The sequence below is a fragment of the Hemibagrus wyckioides genome, linkage group LG21, assembly GCF_019097595.1.
Source record: "Hemibagrus wyckioides isolate EC202008001 linkage group LG21, SWU_Hwy_1.0, whole genome shotgun sequence".
In the NCBI taxonomy this organism is placed as follows: domain Eukaryota; kingdom Metazoa; phylum Chordata; class Actinopteri; order Siluriformes; family Bagridae; genus Hemibagrus; species Hemibagrus wyckioides.
The window spans coordinates 14,169,188-14,194,643 of record NC_080730.1 but is presented as its reverse complement, the minus strand read 5'-3'; the positions used below and the strand labels follow the sequence as shown (position 1 = coordinate 14,194,643).

General features: G+C 38.9%; 1 protein-coding gene across 3 annotated transcripts in view; it reads right to left on the bottom strand.

The window, feature by feature from the left end:
- Positions 1–539: 539 nt before the first annotated feature.
- The window catches only part of srgap2 (SLIT-ROBO Rho GTPase activating protein 2), a 98,270-nt gene continuing 73,353 nt past the window's right edge, over positions 540–25,456 (bottom strand). For 2 of the 3 annotated variants that reach the window (XM_058373368.1, XM_058373370.1), the window contains 15 exons: positions 23,526–23,627; positions 22,976–23,173; positions 21,331–21,415; positions 19,257–19,284; positions 18,852–18,882; positions 16,893–16,953; positions 16,433–16,510; positions 16,119–16,253; positions 14,413–14,518; positions 11,776–12,000; positions 7,478–7,557; positions 6,136–6,334; positions 5,831–5,980; positions 5,052–5,370; positions 540–4,313 (listed from right to left, as the gene is read on the bottom strand). In XM_058373368.1, coding sequence (XP_058229351.1) covers positions 3,870–4,313; positions 5,052–5,370; positions 5,831–5,980; positions 6,136–6,334; positions 7,478–7,557; positions 11,776–12,000; positions 14,413–14,518; positions 16,119–16,253; positions 16,433–16,510; positions 16,893–16,953; positions 18,852–18,882; positions 19,257–19,284; positions 21,331–21,415; positions 22,976–23,173; positions 23,526–23,627 — 2,241 coding nt within the window. In that variant the 3' untranslated portion in view covers positions 540–3,869. The remainder of the gene's footprint in view (positions 4,314–5,051; positions 5,371–5,830; positions 5,981–6,135; positions 6,335–7,477; positions 7,558–11,775; positions 12,001–14,412; positions 14,519–16,118; positions 16,254–16,432; positions 16,511–16,892; positions 16,954–18,851; positions 18,883–19,256; positions 19,285–21,330; positions 21,416–22,975; positions 23,174–23,525; positions 23,628–25,456) is intronic. The other variant, XM_058373369.1, reaches the window with a different exon arrangement.

Below are 25,456 nucleotides of genomic sequence, written 5' to 3'. Positions count from 1 at the left end.
CCTAGATGTGGACAGAGAAGGTGGACTTATCAGAGAACAATACATGTTTCAGATTGCCCACAGCACAAGATTACCATTGCTGGTATATTTAGAATTGGCAGGAAGGACCAAAGGTTTGGCTATAGCAGCCTGACTGCAAATATTGACCATGTGGAGCTTCCGCTGAGTCGAGGTGCGCTTTTACTCCTGCACCAAGTCAGGCAGCTGTGGTTTTATGTTTTTTGGATGCAATACGGGTTTGTACCCGGACATCCCTTTCAGACAGTGTGCTCTTGTGTAGACAGTCACTCCTGTAGGACGTGCTTCATCCTTAATGGTGGTGCACCGACATAACCTTGGATACCATGGCTCTCAATTTCTTTTTCACCTCAGAAAAAGACTTGCCGTCCTGGTCACAGATGCACCAGCAAGACAACTGAGCTCTGATATGTCTCCCATCTTCATGTTTGGCCTGGTATTTTTTTTTTAAATACAGCTGTGCTATTGCTCTGCTTTTACTGATTTCCTATTCAAACAAAGACTCAGCCAAGTCAATGACATGTATAGCAAGCGGTTTATTAAAAAATGTTTACTACAAGAACTACGCATGGAATTATATAAGGTGTATTTGAGAGTAAACTACTATTGCTATTACTGTACAATCCTGTACCCCACTCCCACCCTCCAAAAAAAAAGAAAAGAAAGAAAACCAAAGAGAAAGAATGTACCTCTGTAATGTACACCATTGTATATACAAAGTACATCTGAACACAGGTTTCTCTCATTAACAGATACTCGAGTTTGACGACTATAAATACCTCTTTACAAGACAAGTTTACAGCCTTGTTTTTTAAAATGGACAGGAAATACACATTTAACAATAGTTACGATTTAAAAAATAAAAAATAAAATAAAGCAAACCCTCGCTCGATCTGTTCACCAACATACAATGCAGATTCAAGTGCATAATAAGAATCGAGTTTAAAATTGCAGACTTGAAAATAGAAAGATTACATGTAAACCGAGACTTCAGCCAACTGCACAGTAAGAAAGTTACACATTAAGACAGAACATCTCACCAAGCACTTTGCATGAGTTAATTATGAATAATGCAGATTAATGCTTTTTTTTTTTTTTTTCCCATTCCAATTTGGTTTCCAGTTGCCTTATGAGGTATTAGGAATCACACAAAGAGAAAATTTCCAATCATAGCACATAGAGATATACCTAATCACCTGTTAAGACATGTAGAGAATTGCAAGACAACACAAAAAAATGGTCCAAAAAGTTTTTCTAGAAAAGATTGACCTTTTAAAATTCGCTTTGCTCAGCTGCTGATTTTTTCTCTTTTCTTTTTTTTTTTTTTTTAATTTTTTTTTTTTTAAGTTGGGTATTAACGAAAGGGTTTCCAGGCGTTTCTCACCATTTTCAGGATTTTAATAACAGGTCTTCACTGCCCTTGGGGGGAAAAAATAAAATCAACTGGCCCCATGCTTGTTTTTTCTTCCTGACCTCAAAACACACACCCAACATTATTTTTACTCCTGACCACCACATCAAGGTTTGTACATAGTAAATAGACAAGGCGTTTCTTGAAGAAAAAAAAAATCTTTAAAAAGCATACATAGACTAGATGAACTAAGAGAGGCTCAGATCGTTTTTTTTTTTTTTATATAGATAATATGGCCTGGCAAATGTGTTGTTAGAGAGCTGGGAAATATCTAAACATGCAGAAGACTGGTTTGTTGCAAAAAATCCCATGTTAAATTCATCCATAAGCCTGTGAATGAAGCATACAGGATCTCCAACAACACTGAGATAAAACCGAACTAAGCAGTTGGATTAACCTGCTCCTAAGTCTGGAGCGTGCAAACATCCTTAATTTTCCATATAAAGACTAAGAAAAAACGTCTGCTGTTTTGTAAATCCTAATATCCCCAGTGAACTCCTGTGAAGAGATGAGAGAAGTTTTCCCAATCTGCTGTATAAAGCATGAATTAATAGCCATCATTAGGCTGGTTTACACTATACATACATAGAAACATACATAGAAACATTCTGTATACAGATACACAGCTGATACACATGATGCAAACTCCGGGCCAAATAACGGCCCACGAGAATTGTAAATAAATTTAGGCAAGGCAGAAGGAAACCATATTTTTGCATCAAAATACGTCACCAAGTGTACAAGACATTCCTCACTTTCGTAAAAATTTTTTTTTTTTCCAGTTATAATCTTAATCGTTTCTGGTATACACTGAAATACCCCCTGTTCGTCTGGATTACGTCGTGTTTGATTCATGTTTGAGTATCGAGAAGTAAACAGTAGGAGAATATGAAGAGCAGGTCATTAAGAAGTGCTTGTGAAGCTGGTAGAAGAATGGAAAGAGTCGGAGAAGCAGCACAGCTTTGCCTTATGCACCATGCAAGTAGGATCGATTTAGGATTCGCTGTATAGAGTCAAGCTGTGAGGTATAAAGCCAAAACAGCTCAATGTATTACTAAGACATAAGCTCTGTGGACAAAAACAAATTGCATGTGTATTTTTTCTCCCTTAATACCTGGTTACACTTCTTATCTACTAAAAAAAAACAGCTCTAATCCTGTGGAAGCCACCAGTGTCTTCAGATCGACTGACTTGTTTACGGAGCCATCGATTCGGCTCGGATTCCAAATTCTCGTAGCATGCAGACTGATTGATGTTGACGTGCATCAGCGGTACGTGGATGTTTGGCCACTTGCATGTGATTTTGAAGGGAATGTAAGAGTAACTATTAGCCAGCAATTTTTTTTCCCAACCAGAAAACAGAAAGGCAAAAAAATTCACTACTTAATATTAAGCAGCTCCAAAAAAAAATAAATAAAAAAAAAATAGACCAAGGTCCCACCCACCTTTTTCCTACTGATTCAGCTAGACTAGATAAAGTCGGTGCAAAGATAAAGCTGGTGCAAAGTTGGACGTTATCCCTCAGTGCTGCCCTTGACATTGCACAATAAGGCGAGATGCGAATTCTTTTTTTTTTTTGTCCTGAGAGCTTGCCAGGTGCTTGTGGATAAAAACGATTAATAATAGTTCACGGCAAACAGGCTAAAAGTTCTAGATCACTGCTGATTAGTGTTCAATTTTTTTTTTTTTACTTTACCAGATATTGTTAAGAAAGTAGGTTGTTGGTTACTGTTGAAGAGAAAATGGTGCAAGCAAATTGCCATGCTGGAATTCCTACAGAGAAAAAAAGTACTGAAAGCCTTTAGGCTTGATCCTGAATTACAAATGCAGGTATATCCAATGTGAGAGGAGGGTAGAAGCCAACATTGCTTATCCTGACGAAAACACGGACACAATCTCAGTACTTAAAAATAGCTGCATATAAATACACAGATACATTTTTTTTCCCACCGCAATGCTATGGAGTTCATAGTTGGAATATTGCAAAAAAAAAGTTCAGTCTCTGTCATGGGACATGTCAAGTCCAGCTCCCTCAAGAGTAAGTATTGAAGTACAGAGGGAGAGAGAGAGAGAGAGAGAGAGAGAGAAAGGAACATATTCACAGCTACATATTTTTCAAAATAATCCAATCCAATTCACAAGCCTTTAAAAAAAATCATCATTAAACCTAGATATAACTATAAAGAGGGATCGAGTGTTCACAACCCAGACAGAATTCTTTTCTCAGGTTTCAACAGTGCTGAAAAATCCCACCATGTGCATGTGGACCACACACAGACAATACACACACTCACATCCACACACTGCATTTCAGAATTGAGGTTACTGTCCATAATGAATGAATTAAAAGAGGTTAGTTGTTTATCCCTCCACTGACACGATCAAAAACAGCGGCTGGATTTTGGAATCGCAATAAAGCAATAAAGGATTGATGGATTTCTCAAGCCGGGCAGGATTTATCGGTAGGTGGAGGAGGTGGTGGTGGAGATGGAGGGATACTGGTGGTGCTGCTGGAGCTGCTACTTTTAGGGAAGACTGCAGGTTTGGGTCTGGTGGCTGGCGGCCGGTTGTCTCGGAAAGTGGAAGTGGAAGGAGAGAGTGCAGTGGCCGTTGTTCCTGAGGACAGAGGGCTCTTAGGTGCTGGGCCCTTGATGGGGCGTGAGGTGGAGGGCACGTCGCTGGCCGAGCTGGCGCTGCGTTGGAGTGGGCACTGGAGCGGGTGCTGGAGAGGACGCGAGTGCAGCGGGCTGGATGGCTCGGAGGCTCCGCCGCTCTTCAGCTGCTCCAGAGTGTCGAGCACCACATCAGGCGCCGGCTTCACACTGCCCTTCTTGTCCAGATCCTGCAGCTCGCTCAGTGCCGTGCTCATGGTCGCCTGGATTTCCTGAGAGAGAAAAAAAAAAAAACATAATATAGTAATAAAAGCCATGTCCTGATTAATCTACTACTTGGAATGACAGGAGGAAAACTTTCTGACGCTGATCTTTAGGCGTCACTTCTTGTCCCCTCCCTTCTGCTCACAAGCTTCAGCAATACTCCAGATATTAATCATGGCTATTGGGCAAAACCATAAACCAGTCTATACACTGCTTTTATAGCCAAGCTCATTACATTTAGCTGCCAGTTGGTGGAGTCTCAAACTCCCTCCATACAGAGTCTCATATAAAAGCTCCCTGAGCTTCATCCAGCCTGAGACCACTCCAAACAAATTGCTGCCTTGAGCTGGATCAATCACGTATCTCCAGCCAGCCGTGAAATTACTCCACAAACATGAGTCCATCTTAGCACTTCTCATAGGGAAGCTGCCCCAGGGAGCAGAGGCAGTGGACTCTATATGGCAACATAACTGGAGTGCAATAAAATCATGTACACTGTTTCCTTACAAGAGCTCCATCTCTCAGAGCTGGCAAGAGCATTTAAAAGTGTCAAATATGATGGGACTTTCTGTTACTCATACTTACACAATGCTACCTGATGAGACCGAACAAGATTCCTGTAATAATATCATCATAAGTCATGCAGCTAACGATTAAGTTAGCAAAAACTTTTTTTGTGCAAAAAAAGAAATTCTTGTTGATGTACGGACCTAACATAAGTAAAGACAGCAGTTGTAATGTCTCACCTGTGAGCTGTGCTCAACCTGTGAGAACACTTCAGGGTCGAGAGGTCGATGGTTACTAAAACTCTTGGAGCGTCCTGCAGGGGTGCCTCTGCGGAACTGAGGGCTCTCCACCTTGGCTTTGAGGGATGAGTGGCGGGTGATGGAGTTGAGGACGCTGTGGGCGCTCAGTGGCCTCTTGTCTGCGCTCTCTTTGGGCAGCGCGGCTGCAGACAACGAAGAACTTCTCAGACCCCCCGCGGGGACAGATGAGCCCTCGGCAGAGCCTTCTACTGGCCGGAATGTCCTGCGGATTGAACTCGCCTCTGGACGCTTCCTCATCCTGTAGATGAGGCAGGGAGAGTAGGTTTTTTTTTTCATTCTTCCTATATCTTATGACAAGGATTATATTTCCAATTCATAAACACACTCAGACTCATGTCCTCTTCAATACAATTCTCCCACTGAGAATATGGCAGAGCATTGATTTAAGGTCATTCTAGCAGTACTGACCTTTACAATATCGATACAATATTAGGCAAACAATGACAGACATCTGACCTAACAACCAAAATAAAACACAGGCATAACGTTTAGCTGTGTTAAATTCTAGTCTTGTCCTTTTCAAACATATTACAGTGTTAGTATTCACAATCACAATGTTCAAAATCACACTCCGTCTCACACACTCCGTCTCACACACTCCGTCTCACACACTCCGTCTCACACACTCCGTCTCACACACTCCGTCTCACACACTCCGTCTCACACACTCCGTGTTAAAGAACTGAGAAGGCTCTTACTTGTTAAGGTTGGCCAGATAGATATCGGCTACATGGCCTCCAATGGGTGAGCTTGCATTGCCTCTAGTAGACACTTTCTCCTCTACTCCCTCATGGGGTGCCTCTAGGTCAGCTTTCGGACTGCCTCGACCTGTGTACCCACCATCCGCACTGGGAGAGTCACATCAGAACATGCGGTTTCATTTCAGAGCGTAAAACAAAGCAAAGTATCTCTTCTGTATAGAACTCTGTGCTTTATGCTGAAATACTGCAACTGTTAAACATGTAACTAAACATCTTTCAGATAATAAAAATTGCATCATTACATGTCCTGGAGCACGATGTACTGGTGAGGCACGAGACCGTCGACGCCATTGTGTCGTCCCTCCCACCAGTCGTCAGAAGCACGGTGGTAGAGCAGCAGCGAGGCGCCCTTCTTAAATGAGAGCTCGCGATTGTTACGACCTGAGTAGTCAAAGCGTGCAATGGCCTCGATGGGGTCCGAGTCTGAAACGTTCAACGAGCCTGGGTGTCAGACGCACAAGTCGCATTGCCAGGAGAAGAGAGCAGAAGAAATGCGAGGAGACAAGCAAGAGGTGGAAAAGAGAGAGGGAGAGATGGAGAGAGGGAGGATTATTGCTTAGGAAGCCAGGCAGGTTAGAGCACTTACTTCATCAGCAGGCAAGTTGCTGTAGCCATGCAAATATTAAACAGACTGGAAAAAAAGCATCTTAATAATAAAACCAGACACTTGCAAAGTGCACACAGAGAGCAATTATCCTTACTTGTAGATTAAATATAATAACAGTCAAAATGCTATAAAAGTAAATATAATAATAGTATGATAGCTTTCTTAATAACAAATAGACCGACAGGAAAAAATGGAAACAGAGCAAGGAAAATTCATGTATTTTACTATTTCTGACGTTTACAATAATGTAATCTTGGGGTATATTAATAATTTAAGTTTACACATAATTAAAATTTCTTAAAAAACAAAAGCAAAAGTCTAACAGTCTAAAGCAACTATTCAAAACAACTAAAGTTGCTTTATAATGAAACAAAGATTTCAGTTGAAATAGTTTTAGATATTTGAAATATAATATATTTACACATATTGCAGTAAAATTGCACACATCTGCACTTTATTCATAGTAGTCTGTCAATGATCTGTACTTTGTATTATTTTTTATTATTATCTATATTTATCTATTTTAGTTGCAATTCTATTCTATTTCTACACAAACAGTAAAAAAAAAAAACACTGCATGTTGTACTGTGTGTAGTTGTGTATGTCATAAAATTTAATGTGAGTTTGGATTCGAATTATTAATCACTTGATTATAACACAGATAAAATGCTTGAACCTGAAAGTAAAAGAAACCAAAAGTGTTCCTCTAGGTTTTCTCTCACAGTCTTTATTATTATACTGTAGGGACTTGGATCTCTTTAAATCCCTAGGATCGATGTTCGAATCCAAACTTGATTCTCATTACTAAATAAATGTCTTATTAGTTCTCATGAGGTTACTGATTCATTTTTAAAAGCTCTGAAGAGTCAAAAGCGGTTCAAATTTCAACAAAGCTCATGCTTTGTGAGTAAATGTAATAGGTCTGCTGTAGTTAGTTAGATGCTGTCTACTAGTTTGATTTTTTTTTTTAAACTCACCATCATCACTGTTATGCATGTCCGAGACGGTATCAGGTGCTGGTTCGTCCACCAGAGGGGGCTCGCTGTGTGGACTGTCACTGCATCAGAAGATAAAAGGCATTGAGCCGCAGGTCGAGACAAACCGCATCAACAGACGTTAGCAATGATATTAACCAGCTCAATCATACTTAATCATGAACACATTGATAAAATCTTTTGCAATCAGATTCGTTTGTGAAAACTGACACAGCAATTCCTGGTTATATGAGATGATAAAGGAGAAGGTTTATGCCAAGAGAATTCCCAGTGGGACATGCTGGAGAGGTTGGGAGTATCCTGAGACCTGGTTACTGTTTCTACTTTTTATCTGCTCCACTGAGATGCTGTAAAAACAGCTGTATTGTTGCTGTGATGTGAGATTTGATGCAGAACTCGAGTATGAGATTCAACCACAGTTGGGGTTACTCACGGCTTGCAAAATCTGCAAAAACGTTACTAATTAATTAAAAATATACATTTCATATCATTTCACATAACAGATGTTTACATATAGTGCACAAGACGTTGACTGAAGTTACAAAAATGAACCAGTTCAAAAATTTACATTACACTTGATTATTAATACTGGATCAGATGTTTTTGTGTTTTGTAATAGTTTTTCACAAGTCCCTTGATTATCCTGTGCATTTAAACACCCAACGTTTTCTTCAGAAAAATCCTCCAACTCCTACACCTTTCAACTTTTCCAGCATCTTCTGCATATTTTCCAACAGCAGCTAAATGATATGGCTCTTAGGGAGGTGTAAACTTTTGAACAGGATGATCTGTGTAAATTGTTATTATTTTGTCTTCTGGGAAATATCTTTGTAGCATCTGGAGATCAGTACAAAATTAAAAAAAGAAAAAAAAAAAGAAGATCTTTAACAAAACAACAATTTACACCGGTCATCCTGTTCAAAAGTTTACACGCCCCTGGCTCTTAATGTGGTGTTTTGCCTTCTTGAGCATCAGTGAAATTTTCCCCCTTCCCCCTCAGATGTCCTCATTGTGAAAAGATGGAGCTCAACATTATGTAGCTGCTGTTGGAAAGGGGTCAAATATGCAGAAAATGCTGGAAAAAGCAAAGAATGTGCAGGAGCTGGAGGATTTTTATGAAGAACAGGGGGCAGCTGCTCAGGACAAACACGGGAATAAATGAACACACTACATAACTTACACTTACAATGAATACACTATACTATACAATAAAAACACTTACATTGCATGAATTGTTTCTAAAACATAAAAACAGTCACTGATCATGTGAACTCATTTTTAACAATCAAGCAAATGTAAAATTTTGATCTGTGAACCACTCATTTGTGTAAATTCAGTGTCTTGTGGACTTTATGTAAACATCTGTTATGTGAAAATGTTTATTCAGGGCAGTGCTAAATAACAACTAAATGCAAATATTATGAACCCTTATTTTTTAACTTAACTTAATTATTAATATCTGGAAGATTTCAAGGTGTATGTAAACCATATGACCTCAAATGTACTTCAATACATTTGCTGGAAAAATAAGCAGATGAGATGAGGCAGAGGAAAAGAGATTTTCAAGAAGAAAATGGACAGGCTACATCGAAACCATGTGTGAATGTCACCGAATGTTGTTCTTTGTTGACAAATCAGCACTAAAATGCATTTTGCACAGCCAATCCATCACAGCCATTTTTGTAGATGCTGGTCCTGAAATGTTTATAAGCTCCAATAAGACTTTTGTATTTGAGCTTGCATAGACGAGTCATGCAAAACATTGCCGTAATAATCATTTCCTTGCAGACTCCGTGGAGAGCTGCCAGGACTCGGCTGAGCAGACGCACAGTCTGATACCTGCCCTGTTTCCCTTTAGTCTAATGCCATGTGATTTACTATGCAGACAGCCAGGGCTAATAAAGGCTGTGTTTCATAGGATGGGAGAGAGGGAGTCAGGGAGTGAGGGACGCTGGGAGTTGGAAGGATGAAGTGCTAATTGGGTCTTTGGGATTATAACGTAGCTCTTGGCAAAGCTCACGGGAAATGGCCACTTGTTTGGAATGGAGGCAACTTAAGGAATCGGCTCTAGTGTGTCTGTGTGTGTGGGAGACAGAGAGAGAGAGTGAGAGAGCGAGAGATGAAAAGCCTTTGTCTTGCAGTAAAAGACTCAATATTTGATCATATTTAGACTCATATGATGAAAAATGCTCTGAAAACAGGGGAGAGGTGCCATTTTATCAGGAATTCTTAAAATACTGATAGTTTTTGAAAGAATCACATAAAAAGACACATCCTATCTGTAACCCGTGTATCCACAAGTCAGTTTAGTTACTGAAGTGACAGTGATTTTTAGACACAAACTTCTTTATACGGGCCAAACTAAAATGTTAATATAATATAATAATATTAGGTTTCTGTTTGCTTATACAAATACTAAAATGTGTATCTGTTTCTGACACAACATGGTTATAAGTCTAAAAATATGACACTTCATCTATTCAAATGAAACTCCAATTACTACCAAGCAAAGTTGGGATATACAAGTCAAGAAGAGATCAGGGTTTTTTTTTTGGCTCTTCATATATTGAAATAAGAAAGAAACATCTGTGAAACATAACACAACGTGTTGTCCTAGGGGTACACAAACTTCTCCACTCAAATATAAATGCATGTGTGTGTCTGTGCCTTTCATCTAAAAGCTCTTTATGTAAAACGATCCTTCAGATTTCACGGCTCAGACAGAACGGTTCCTGTGCAAACAAAAGTCAACAGTTCCCTGATTTTCATCTTAATGCCCAGTAGAGCCTTACACAATACTCTACCTTTTAAAAGAACACTGTATTCTACGACATTCTAAACAAATTTCCTAAACAAAGATGGCATGAGGTAAACTTTTCTTTCCTATCTGGTAGGTTCATGGAGGTAAGAAACCTCTACTAAAAAAAAAAAAAAAAAATTATTTTCAGTGCAATAAATGAATGAATGAATAAATAAAGTTGTTTAATGAGTACTTTCATAAAATGTGATTTAATAAAAAATACAATAAATAGTATTTTTTATATGTACTATTTCTAAATTACTATTCTATGTACTGTTTTTTCTATTTACTATATATAATATAATACTGTATAATATAATTTTATATAAATAGTAATATATTATACAGTATTATATATAGTAAATAGAAAACATAGTACATAGAATAGCATTACATATATATATATATATATATATATATATATATATATATATATATATATATATATATATATATATATATATATATATATAAATAAAACATACTATAATAATATATACTATAATAATACTGTAACGTTCAAAATATATAATAAATAATAAATTATTTCTTAAGGCATGCAGTTGAGGGTTAATCTAGAAAGAAAAATTATAACGGGAAATGTGAATAGGCAAAAGCTGAATGTTTAAACTCTGAATCACCACCTCAGCACCTTTAACTCCTTCTCCTGCTATACTGAGTCAGCACTTTCAGCCCATTTCCTTCCACAGCATACAAGCAGATGTTATAAAGCAGTGAGTGTCAACGCCATTAATAAAGGACCCTCTTAAAAACAGCAGTAAGGGCGTGTCTGCAGAGACAAATCTGGTCTCCATCCAAAACCGGGCATTGAAAACCTTACAATAAGCGAGGGAAGTGACACAGCCTGGGGGTCATGTGGTGCATCTGTGCTACTAAAGAGACCCACAGTGTGTGTGTGTGTGTGTGTGTGTGTATGTGTGTGTGTTTGAAGGACAAGTTTTAAATGGATATCTGGAATTCATCTTGGTTACGCATTCACCCACTGTGGTGAGCCTTCTGTTTTAGATTATTTCACTTTAAGATGTATTTATTTCAGTGAGATTGAGATTGATGCACACAGTGCTTCTGAATTCTGTCTTGAAAGTATGCAATCTGGCAAAATATGGACAGAATATCAAATAGATTTCATTCATACTGGCCCATTTGTGACTATAGGAACTATAAACAGAAGGTGGAAAATGTCCAAAATAAAAAAGGAGAATTTTTAAGCTTTACATTTTCATTTTGACCTTCAAAGCCCCCAGACGGCTTTCAAACAGCATGAGATGTTTTATCCCCTATTTATTTTCCCTCTTTTTCCAATTCACATTGGATGAGATGATGAGTTATAATTTACCACATAAAAAAAAACAGTTTAAAAAATTCTGTCGAATCTAAAGAACTTTAATAAGCTGTCACATTTAATAAAGCATGAGCAGCTGCCTAAAAAAAATACAGAAGAGCCAAACTCAAAGCTCACCAGTATTCTTCAGGGGCTCCTCCACGCTCATACACAGGGCCCTCAAGCTCACGTGGACCGGGGAAGATGCTCTCATGGTGGATGATGATAGTCTTGATCAGCTCGTTCACATGGGCCTGGCATGAGACCTGGTCATGACCCTCAGGCACAGACATAAGTGTGGGGCCGAAGCAGATGGCCAGGTTATAGGGGTCCATCATGTTGTCCTCACTGTACTGGGACAGACTGCAGAAAAACATGGGGAAAAAATAGAAAGAGAAAAATCTGAACTGTAGCTAATTGGGTGAAAGAAAGAAAGTGAAACCTCTATTTTTCAGTAAGCAAAATATACATAAATGAAAAAAAAAAGAATAAAAAACTTAAATAAAAGTTATTATTGATATCTTATTAATACTTTCCTGAGATCTGAGTTTAAATGAATAAGACGCTTAACATAAAATAATAGAAAGCATGTCAAGAAAATTTGTTTTATTAAAACAATCTGAATAAAAAAAATAAAAAAAAAATAAAAAAATTCCTGCTTGGTTAAAGAATAAAAAGCAAGTAAGTAAATAAGTAAGTAAGTAAGTAAGTAAATAAATAAATAAATGAGGACAATTAACAAATGAGGACAATTAAGAAAAAAAGTGAAAATGATGAGAATAATAAGAAAGAATCAATTTTTTAATAAGGAAAAAAAGAAAACAAGAAAAAAAAATTGTTGCCACTCTGTTGACTACATCTTAATGAAATACACACAAATGTCTTCTCTTTTAATAATATTTGAGCAGTGTGTGTTAAAACGTACAAAACCTTTTGTCACTGTCACAGAATGTCGGTTAATGTATACAGAACATCAGCACATGTCCCAGATTAAAAAAGACACACACTTTTTCAAGCACTTAACCTTGTCTATAAAAGTTCATTAGGCCTGAGGCAGAGACGACGCTGTGGGATTGTCCTCGGGGAAATTACACTCGTTTAGCACGTTTCTCTCTATCCCACAGTGCACTATAGCGTTATCGCGATCTGTGACGAGACCATGAGTCAGACTGAGCTGTTGTGAATCAGACGCACAGGGAGGAGGTGGCTAGGGCACAGGGGTCAAACAAATCCATATGGAGATGCTTGGGTCAGGATTTATGAGCGGTACAACTAGTTCACGGGGATCTGCTTACTTTCTTCCCTGTTAATCTTTTGAACTTTTTCCCTGGTCCATAATAAGGCACATTTTAGGGCTAGATCATATGTTTTGAAGTGATTCGAAGCACAAGGTTGATTAGACTGAATTTACCTAAAAGTATGCAACACCAAACTGCTCTTTTTTCCCCCCAAAACTTACCTGAGTGGTTTAAGTGAACCTGTGACTCACTCTAGTACAAATTCCTAGTCTCAGCCACCAGGAGTGGACCCGAATGTGGTCTTTTGTTGTGTTGTGCATTCTGACATGCTTTTCTACTCATGATGGTTGCAAAGAGTGCTTTTTTGTCTGTATTTCACTGTAGACTTCCTGTCAGCTCAAACTAATCTAGCCATTCTCATCGAAGCTTTCTCATCAAGAAGGCATTTCCACCCACTGAACGCTTACTCACTGGAAGGTTGTGTTTTCCCGCACCCTTCTACGGTGCACGCTAAGCAGTTCAGCACATTCCTAATAATGTGGCCGCTTCGGGTACGAAACCGAACGCAAATTTAAGTTCATTGGAATGAACAGATAATGATCTAAAGGGAACAGATTCAAATAAAAAATAAAAAAAATGATGTAGAGTATTGTGTTTTAATGTTTTTAATGTGCACTTTTATTATGGTTTTATTTAACCCTTATCCAAAATTAGGCCACTATTTACATTTAAACCACACAATCGTGAAGCTAATTATAAAGAAGCATGTACGTCTGAAGTACGTCGCGAGACTGAAAGTATATTACAGCTGAAAGAAGGCTTAATAGAGCTATTCTAGGACTGGACTATTATAGTCGAGCAAACAGAGGACTCTTTCAGCTACAAAGCATTACTAGCAGCCTGAAAGCGACACCATACCTCAATCCCTTTATCCCACACTCTTTCTCACTTTATCCCTCACTCTGGCTATGATATCTGGCCTGAAGTGGCTTTTGTCAACTGGAGAAACCACACACACTTCCGAGCACACATGCCATCAGCTGGAGCAAAAGCAAAACCATATCGTGGTTTTTCAAAAAGACCACAAAGACAAGGAACGGAAAAAAAAATTAATCTTGAAAGTGGAAAACCAGGGGACAGGAATGGAAGCATTACAAAGAACTGAGGTTGGCAGCGTGGCTCGGGCTTGGACTCGGATCCCGTAAAAAAAATAAATAAATAAAAAAAATGATAGTATACCTTATAATAAAAAGTGCTTGTAAAATGGCACATAGGTTTTAGTGTTAAAAAAGTGAAGCTAAGATTAGCTGTGGTCCACCAGGCGAAAGCTCACAGGTTTAACAATCCCAGCGGAGTCCAGCTCCAGCCTCTAAATCACAAACGAACCGCAGACGTGAATGCTGACCTCATTTGCCAAATCTCCCTGCAAGCCTTCACTGCTTTTGAACCTGGCCCATATGTATAAAACATCTGCGATAGATATCAGCTCCAATGAACCAGAAGCAAGAGCTGATCGTAAACCAGTGAAAGCACTTACTGGTTGAGGAATGCGAACAGGTATCGCATGATGACCAGAGTGTTGCTGGAAAGAGACAGAAGGACCTTGCGGATGTGAGCAGCTCGATCCTGGAGGTTCTCCATGGCTGCAGGGACACAATCATATTTCTTATATTCCAAACAAAACGAAATAACTAATTTGTAACATATTTATGTAAAAGAGCAGATAAAACTTTGGTGATCAAGTGGACATTAAATATTTTTAAAAAATGTTTTAAAATATAGTGCTAGAGCAGCTACAAAGCAACTAGGATTTAGATAGTGAAAGGTACAAATAAAAGAATAAACAGAATCTGGACTGATGGAGTTTGAACTTTTTTCTTCCTCAGCATGTATATAATTCATTATTCTCCTGTTTTTGGGAGAAGCTAGTGTATGATGGATGATTTTTCTTTTTTTATCACTAGCCAGCCTTCATCTGGACAGTGATAAATCTCGGCTGTGTTGTTCACTTTCTTCGTATTTTGTATTTAAAATCAGGTTATATTGTGAGATATATCTGGTTTGTGCCTTTATGGTTCAAATTTGCCAACAAAAAACACTATATTCTAAGCGAGATCAGCTAGATGCATCTAACAGTTCTGGAGAGCCTCAAATTTATGGGAAAATTCAGACTGAACATACACCACATACTGCTGTTAAACATAAATCTTAAATGTTAAGTCATAAATGTTTTATTTATATTCTCCACAGTAATGTTTCTTGCCTGATGATGTTTAGCTAGATTTAACATATCTCAGGAGGCTTTCACTCTGCTCGCACAGTCTGCATGAAATGATCAGTAATGTAAAAGCTATATTGGTAATATGCCAAGAAGGAAGTGCATGGCATTACCAAACCTGAAACTACCTGTTGAATGCGATACGAATTTGGGTTGAACTGAAAATCCGTGAATCTGGCTTCACGACTCGTACTCAAGTCCAGACTTGTTCAGGAAGCTCAGAATACGCATGCATTTTAGCTGATGATGACAACATCATTAGTTTCAACAGCACACATGCACCATGGGTAACAGGGGAACATTGTGGGATACAGAAGAGGTGAAATGCCTTACACTGTGTAACAGCACTAAAGAGAAATAAAAAATATGGTGAATAATGCATTCACCATGCATGTTTGTGATGGTGTAAGATGAACACAAATACACCAGGGTCTGACAATCAAGTGAAACCATATCAATACTACAGGGGCACCAGGAACAATCCAGTGAACATGTGCACTGTGAAAACCTCCTTAGGCTACCCAAGATCCATGAAATAAAAAAAAAAAAATCTAAATATCTAAATATCTTCCTTGTCATGTGCTCACTATATAAGATATACAAAGTGTAGAAAACATATAGAACCAACATGGTGAAAACCACATACAACGGTTGTATGGTCATGTGTCATAAATTACATGAATTTATTCTGATCCCTTCTCTTACATCTTTTAGTAAACTGCATTTAGGTGACTATAAGAAGAACATTTCAGTGTGGATTTCTTTTTGTATGTTTATATATATATTATATATATTATATATATATATATATATATATATATATATATATATATATATATATATATATATATATATATATATATATATATATATAATGGATTGAATAACTGAATATAATCTTAAACAGTAAGATTTGTTCTGATGTGTAGTGAGGAAGTGAAGAGCTGAAGTGAGTGCTCACTCACAGACACAGGCCATGAGGTCATGGAAGACTTCCTTTGGGAAAAGAGCGTTTTCCAAGCCTCTGAAGTAGAGTTTGAGGACGCCGGCAATGGAGTCCATGTCGTGATCGTTCTGATCTCCGGCCAGAGGATCCTCACCTGAGAGAGAGAGAGAGAGAGAGAGAGAGAGAGAGAGAGAGAGAGAGTTTGCGCATTAGAGACAAAGTAAAAGAGCTGAGCTTTATTTTGGCAGCTGAATATAGTGACTCATCCATTTCATAACGCTGAGAGTTACAGAAAGCAAAGGGGTGGGAGAGATGCCGATTAGATCATCTTACCCCTCTCAAAGGCGTTCTTAATGTCATTGACCTCCACTTGGGAGCCAGACACTCGGAAGATGCCCTCATGATGCAGGCCTGCAGACAAAGTGACATCACATTAGCTGTCTGAACCCTTCTTCATTCACTCTTCACCTCACTAACCCGTTCATGTTTTGTTTATGACATTTATTTCACACAGAAAGATTGATTAAGGACTGATCAATACTGTCTATTGAAGCCAAACCGCAGTTTATTGCAGTGTTCTAAATGAAAATTTATGAGCTACAGTATTTAAATGGTTCTGTTGTACAGGGCAGACACGGTGATTAATGAAGCATGGTGAACATTTTGTTCGCTTGGACAGGGAGAGGAACAGGAGCTGCAGGGCTTACAGCCAAGAGCAAGACCATGGGTGAGAACGAGAGAGAGAGAGAGAGAGAGAGAGAGAGAGAGAGAGAGAGAGAGAGAGAGAGATTACCGTGTCGGCTGATGAAGCGAATGCAGCTCTCCACGATCAGTGGTATGACCTGAGCGGATTCCTAAACAAATTGAGAAAAACAAAAAAATCAAGAGTGGTCAGAATAAGAGAGGAGCTGAAAACCGAGAATGTTTTAAAAAAATATCTTCATGAAAGGCTCCTGTTGAAGAACCGGGCATTGAAAGAGCAATAATATTTGCAAAGGGATAGAGATTTCAGACCAGGAAAGGAAAAAAGCAGCACACTCCGAATCCACAGGGGGGAAAAAGGGGCTACTGAACGTGGTGGTTGCTAGGAGACCGCTTCTTTTCACAGCTTCCTTTTGTTTGTTTGGGTAAAGCGGAAATGGCTGATGGAGATGGAATTTGGGGCACGTTAGGCTCGGTGGGGGTCATGCCAAGGCACACACTCGTACACACACTGGCTCGATTCAGGTAGAGTGTATGGGTTTTAATGGAGGCACATACTGGATGTATAGACACTCACTCATTTCTGACAGGGGATATATGGCAACAGTGTTCTTTTGTGGTTTTGTCCTGGTTTGTAAATTAGATCTGGGAATGCATTTTCCATGGGGGTCAAATCAAATAATTTTTCTTTTTGCAAAAATATGGAGAAAATGAATTTTTTTTTTTTTTTTAAAAAACATGATTTAGTCATAATACATGCTGCAGTCATAAAATATGCTGCCTAGAGTCATCCTGACAATTCTGTAACACTAATTCACAGTTTGTCAAAGGTGCCAAAAGTGTCGCGTCAGACATGGGTGGAAAATTTGTACACATATGTCATATGCCAGCTCAGATACATCAGCTCGGGTACAACATTACGCCCCAAGTTCAGGCATGAAAGAATATACAGTGACAATCTGGAAAGAGAAAAGGGTGTGACAATAAACTGGAATGGAAGCATGAAAGACTGGTGGCTTTTTATATTTGGTGGTCTATCTATCTATCTATCTATCTATCTATCTATCTATCTATCTATCTATCTATCTATCTTTATTTATTATTTAATTTTAGCTAGCATGTTTCTACAATCTGGTCCTCACTGAAAGGTTTGTTGAGCAAGAAAATGGAAATGTAAATCATATGAAATTGCCTTCTCAGAGCCAGATCTAAATCCATTTAAACTTCTATAGGAGATTATGGAGCGATGTGTGAGAGGGGCAAAACACTAACATTTGGAAGCACCTTCTCAGAGACTTAGAGTCAATAACTAGGTGTACTCACATTCTTTTGTGGTTTGTGATGGACTTTTGAGTGGTTTAAGTGTTTTTTTCTGTACTGTCACAATATACAGCCACAAAACTCGCCATTTGTGTCACTGTCACATTCAACAATTCAAAGGTGAGCTTGCTTATTATAAAGCAAATCCTCTGCATTAAATTATTTACAGTCCAGACCTGCTTTAGATATCCTTCTTGACCGAATTAAAATTCAGTCTAAAGTGTAATGTGTTTATCTCATCCCTAGGGGGCGACAGAAACATTGAGCTATTCAGATTCAACACACAAATGGAAGATTTGATGCATTTCTTTTGTTTGCTTCGTCTACAATTTGGGCTCGAATACAGAGGCAAGGGAGCTAAATTAATCCCACAAGATGTACTGATGATTACAGGATGGCAGTGGAAGGAAGACAGGGAGCTGGCTCATGGGGACAGAGCGTGCCCACACATCGGCACTCTTTGGGATGCGTGTCTGTGGGGATTTAATTCCAGGCTCAGTCAGGGACTTTTGCAGGCTTTGGGAACAAACAGTACGTCGTCAGTGGTACAGGAGGTGTAACAGTATGTGTTCTGGTTTGAATAGGAACAACAAGGATTAGTGTGAGGCATGTAAAGAAAAGAAAGCACAGGTGGAGCAAATGGGCTCGGCGGGGTACTGTGACTGTGTGAGCTCATCTGCCAAACACACACACACACACACACACACACACACAGGGAGTCGGATATTACCTGTTTCCTCGCGGTCGAGTTCCTCCGTCCACTGATGTTCATGAGAAAGAGAGAGACAGAGACTGATGATGATCATTTTCACTCCAAGCTGCTCCCATTTTTCTACACATACATGTGCGTCTATAGCCCTTAACCACTACAAATTATCCTCTAGAGACAAGCCCTATTTTTAGACACACACACACAATAGCAAAGAGCCACAACCAGAGGCTAATGCAAAATAAAAGTGCTGCTGTGTGGCCTCGTCCTATTTCCCTGTTCCATAATGAATAAATCAGCTGCTTTAAATAAATCATGATTACGTCTAGACGAGATATTTAAGATATAAACTAGACATCAAAAGAAAACATCTGGCTGATGTTATGCTACTTCTGAGATTCATTAGTATGCGTGCACCACACCTACCTGGCAAGGCAATAGTCAGTCTTTTGACCTGAAGGGGGAGAGAGAGAGAGAGAGAGAGAGAGAGAGAGAGACTGTTAGTTAAGCAGATGATTGTAGCCGAACAGGCTGATCTCTCTTTTCCTCCCTTCTTCCTCTCTCCCTCCTGTGGGGTTCCTGCTTTTTGATCACATCACCTTTAGGAGGAAAAAAAACAACAACAAAAAAACCCCACCCTCTCCTCACACATTCTACACAACTGCCAGGGAAAAAAAAAAGACATGCACACATACCCCCTTACATACACCCCACCCATGATACCGAATGGATGCTAAGCAACACACACACACACACACACACACACACACACTTTAGTCACGCTACAGTGAACTAGGTTCCTCCTAAATTAGTACACTTCAATACACACAGGTGCTACCAAATTCAAAAGAACGTGCTTTAACACATCTAGCTGACGTGCATCAATTAAAGCAGCGTCTGCCAGTCCCCCAGCATGCATTGCAACATCTTCAGGGTCTAATTCAGCAAGTACCCAAGCATCTCTTTCTTTCTCTCGCTCTCTTGCAGTAGTCTACACTCCTGATTCCACAACAAGCTCGCAAATAACGACTGTCATTAGCATCTCCGCTTGTCTAGCCTTAAGGAATACACTGCTGTGTTGTGCGCTTATTACACACTGGAGGATCCTAACAGTAGGAACAACTTTTTTCTGTCTTTTTCCATCTGTTCCAGTCCATGCTATCTGAAATTCTCCCTGCTGACTCGGTAGGACTTGAAGAATGAGAGTGGGAGGTGAGACAGAAAAACAGAAAGACAGGAGATGAAATCTTGCCTCTCCTCAAATATCTCACTCCCTTCTTTCTCTCCAAACTCCCTCACTATTTCTTACTAAAACACACATACTGGAGTCCAAAAGTCTGAGTTCACTACCAAGAACTGTTTATTATATCAGTTATGAAAGCTTAATCCAATATTGCCTAATTATGGGAGTCGAATGAAAACCTTAAAAGTAACCATTCATTTAATAATTAATGCACCATTATAATTAATAATTCATAATGAATGCATAATTTATTCAACCATTAATATTGTACCTTTCTATGAAAACTGGTACAACCTGGTACACTTCTGTGACCCGTATCTAGCCAGAAAGTGATTCATTTTCACAGCTGTAACAATAAAACTATGTGTAGGGATAGGGACGTGGTAGTTAAGGTGTTGGACTACCGATCGGAAGGTTGTGAGTTCGAATCCGAGGTCCATTAAGCTGCCACTGCTGGGCCCTTGGGCAAGGCCCCCTAACCTACAATTGCTCGGTTGTATAAAATGAGATAATATGTAAAATCTGTATACACAGATTTCTGCCAAATGCCAGAAATATAAATATAAATGTAATGTAACTTGATCTACATTTGCATAAAGCAACATGATTGGCTGTTGTAATTTATGATGCAATAACACCTGTCACTAGTTTCATCAAGATTTCATCGAGGTAACATACTTTACTGCCATTAACATACAATACAACGGAATTCAGAGGACATTTATACACAACACTCCTGAAAGGAATTTAAATGAAGAAGTTAATTATATACCAGATTGTACAGATGTGTAAGGCCATGATTACAGAAACTCGTACTGAACTGTAGTGTATAAAATAAATGAAAAATACAATAAAATGTAAAAATGTGGCAAAAATAGCGGTCATTTTTTTCACATGTTCACTATTTGTTACACAAACATATTTTTGTTCATGCAAACATGTAAATGTGATAAATAACAAAATATAACCGATAATAAATATGACTGATATTGTATTCTAAAGCTTAGTTCACACACACACACACACACACACTCTCGCAGACACTCACACACAGACACACACCCTCCTTGTCCTTCCTGTCTCCACTTGGAGCATGATGCCTGATCTTGCACCTCCATAACTCATTTCTGGAAAAGGAGCAAGTTTTTTTTTTTTTCCTCCATCCTTCATCCAACTAATACTATACCATTCTGTCTCTAATCAGAGAAACACACTCAAGCACGCACACACACACACACACACAGCTAGATCACTTACTCTCTCCCAGGGTCTTCTGGATAAGTTCGTGCTTGGCCTGCAGTTTGGTAATGAGGTTCCTGCCCTCTAGGAACTCCTTCAGTTTCTGAAACACAAAATGCTGACTTGTCATCCATTTACCTTTCGCCATCCATCTCCGTTATTTTTCTACATTGGAAACTTTGTATTCTCTTCTTTCCCCTGCTCTCTAGATCTAATCTTTCTCTCATTTTCATCTGCCCTTTATTGTTGGTGTGTTTCTCTCCATGTCTCACACACTGGTTGATGTAAACATTAAAGAGCTGAGGGCACTGAGGACCCTGACAGCTCATTTCTCAGAAGACACACAACGTATCTGAAAGGGAGGGAGGGAGAGAGAGAGAGAGAGGGAGAGAGAGAGAGAGAAATGATGGACGATATGAAAGTCATCTCTCGTGACACTTATGCCATACTCTCACACGAGAGAGAAAACGTCAGAGTAAGAAGGCCATAAAAAGAGGAAAGAGGAAGTGAAATAAGGAAGCTGGCACATGGTACAATGCTAAAGAGAAAGAGTCCTGTGTTATATCAAAGCTAAAATCACCCCTCCATCTAATCTATGCTTCCTTTACTTCATATTGATTGCCACACTGCCGTCTGAAACACTGACACATTTAGCATTTTTAGAAACCTCAGCCTCCTCAAGAAAACCTCAATTATCATGTCTAGACTCTAACAACAAATTTTTTGGGACATTAAGAATTACTAGCTGTCTAGATTTCTAACACATGTCACTATTCTCTTTTGTCAAATGAAATCCAACATAAAGTGTTCTTCTGTGGCAGCTAACTGCAACTAGAGTTGTGAATTACACAGATCTGAAATGAAGAGTGCTAATTTACACGTGCAATCAGATAAATCGAGAGCAGTTAGTGGGGGTGATGTGGATTACAATGAATTACTGTCTGAATGATGTATGGAAATGAGGCTTTTGATTGAGTAAAATGTTTTCCATAGCTGCAATTTAACATCTCAAAGAGACTCCTGGAAGAACAAAATTGAAACCTGTCTCACAAATGTGTATAATTACACAACAATAGAACACCAAGATGCAGCAACAAACAAAAAAAATCAAAACGAAATATGAATGTAAAGTAAAAGACAACATAATTGTGGATTATAATATAATATAATACATCAGTCCAGCCAATCAATCTAACCCATCCATTCGTCCATCCGTCCGTCTGTCCATCCATCCATCCATCCATCCATCCATCCATCCAATCTTTCATTCACCCATTTATCCATCCATAAAATCAAACTAATCCAACTTATCCAGCCATCCAACTGACTGTCCATCATCTGTCAATCCATCAACCACTAATCCATTCATCCATACATCCATCAATCCATCCACTCTTTCATTCACCCATTCATTCACCCATCCATCCATCCATTCATTCAGCCATAAAATCGAACTAATCTAACCATCCAACTGTCTGTCCATCATCTGTCTATCAATCAGCTAATCAATCTAGTCCATCCATCCATCCATCTATCAAATCGAACTAATCCAATTTCTCCAACCATCCAACTGTCTGCCCACCATTCATCCCATCAGTCCAGCCAATCAATCTATCCAACTAATCCACGCTTCCATCCATTCATGCATCCCTCCGTGTCTCACCGTAAAGTAGAACTGCTCAGTCTCCTGCTGATTGGCCCGTCTCTTGGCTAGGCTCGGTTTGCTCATGAACGATTCAGACACAGTAGACTTCACTGACTCCATGGAGTTGCTGTGGTGAAAGCAGTCAGTTACATCAAAGTCCTCGATGGTCACCATGTCCTGGATGGTCTGCAGAGTCGCCTCCATGGTCTTCTTCACCTGAATGAGAGAAGGGGGGAGACAGGGTAATGCATGCAAATATACAGTGCATCTGTTTGAACTAGAAGCAAATGACCTAAAAAAAAAACAAACCAGAATATCAGTTAAGTGCCTGAGGTTGTTACAAAGAACAACGTAACCTGAAATGATTTATAGCAGAGAATAAGCAGGTGCATAGTGTGTGAATAGAACGACTGTGTAAGAGGAACATTTCAAGAGACTATATGTATATATTAGGAGGCTATATAGACGAGAATGGGTTTGCTGTACTTGAGAAGACAGATGAGAAGACTCATGCATACATATATATGCGCGTGTGTGTGTGGGTGTGTGTGTGTGAGTGCACATTTACCTCCTCGTTCTCTATCCTGAGTGTGGAAAGACGAGACTGGAGCTGCTGGCACCTCTGCAGAAGTTCTCCCTGCAGTGGCTGCTGAGCGCACATGTAGCCCATCTTAATTTTAAAAAGAGAGAGAGAGAGAGAGAGAGAGAGAGAGAGAGAGAAAATAGATTATTACTAGGCAACAGAAAAAGATCTCAAATAGCTCTTTAAAAAAAAAAAAAAGCCCTAAAAAGCATCACACATATTGAGCACTAAATACAAACTGATCTCTGTGTTGAATCACATTATAAATATAATATCAAATAATAAAAATAATGAGAGCCTGGAGAAAGTATAAGTGAGGTGCAATTGGAGATTTTTCAGTCAGCTATTGCTGCAGGATTTTTGACTCAAGATTGGTGCCAATGTGAACAAAAAATCTTTTTTTCCTTTTAATTTCTGCCTAAAAATGTACCATCACAAACATAGCTAATTACAGCACAAAGGTAGGTACAGCACAAAATTCTATGCCCCAAAATTCTATGTCCTGTGACTTGTCCAGTCACAGGACATGCATGCACTGGGGCCCAATTTTCTAGACCAAGAAGTACTAACACAAACTAACATAATTTAGCTGAAAATCATGGCAAGGTACTTATCTTTATTATACAGACTATAGAAAATAATTATATTTACATAACATTTCTGGCATTTGGTAAATGCCTTATCCAGAGCGATTTACAATTTATCCCATTTTTATACAGCTGAACAATTGAGGGTTAAGGGTCTTGCTGAGGGGCCCAGCAGTGGCAGCTCAATGGATCTGGGATTCGAACTCAACCTTCGGCTCAGTAGCTCAACACCTTCACCCTTAAGCTTCAAATAACAAGCCGAAAACATCAACTATTGCTCTGAAACGTGTTCCCTTTTTACGTTTTTATCCAAAAGGTAAAACTAACTAAAAAATAAAAAACAAATACCATTTTTAAAAAAATCTTATGCACAATAGTTTAAATATTCGCTTCTGCTATTGTGAAACTTTAGAAAAACTGTTACAGCGTCAATTTTGTTAGATTTCAGACAGAATTACAAGTCATTAGCGTGTTTGTTTAGTAGCCAAGTTGCTCTATTTTTCTTCCTAGTGGAATAACAGATCTCAAACTTTTCAGTTACACATCACTTCACACACCACAAGACAATTTTTATTCAAAACAGTGATGTTAAATTCTTTTTAAACGTTATAGTTACTGTGCTGCACTGCAGCTCAGTTTAATCAAACCATTCCACATCCCTTCATATTCCTAAATTTTGGAAACTAACATCTGGTGTCTAGAATCATCACCCAGTGTCTGTTCAAGCTAATTATTATACGACCAGGATTTGGAAAAGAGTAGCATGTGTCACACCATCAAGCTTCTTTGTAATATTCTGTGTAAATCTATAGTAGTAAGTTATGTTTAAACAAATACAGAAAACAGTGAAACTTATTTCTAAATGAAAAACACACTACTCTACTCAACCTCCTCAGATATGTAATATTCTTGTCCTGGGTGCCCAGGTTAATGATTTGTCAGTCCCTGTTTTTTTCATTGTTGCCTTAATGCTATCCAAGCACTTATTCCATTATAAATGTAACCATTGTGTGCTTTTAAACTGAAGCTAGAAACACAAGTACTATTGGTCTCCGTTTGGTTGGTTCTTGTTTCATAAGGTGCACTGAATTATGCTTGCAGAAAGAGAGTACAACTCTCACCAGTTTCTCTTTCACGCACAAACACACACACACACACACACACTGATGCGGAACATCTGGCCATCGCATCTTGGCCCTGTCTCCCTGAGGGATGGGTTAGGCAGTCACAGCTGGGCTCAAATACACTGCATTGGACCAAAAAGCTGCAAGGCCCTTACACACACACACACACACACACACACACACACCTGAGCACAGAGGTTTCACA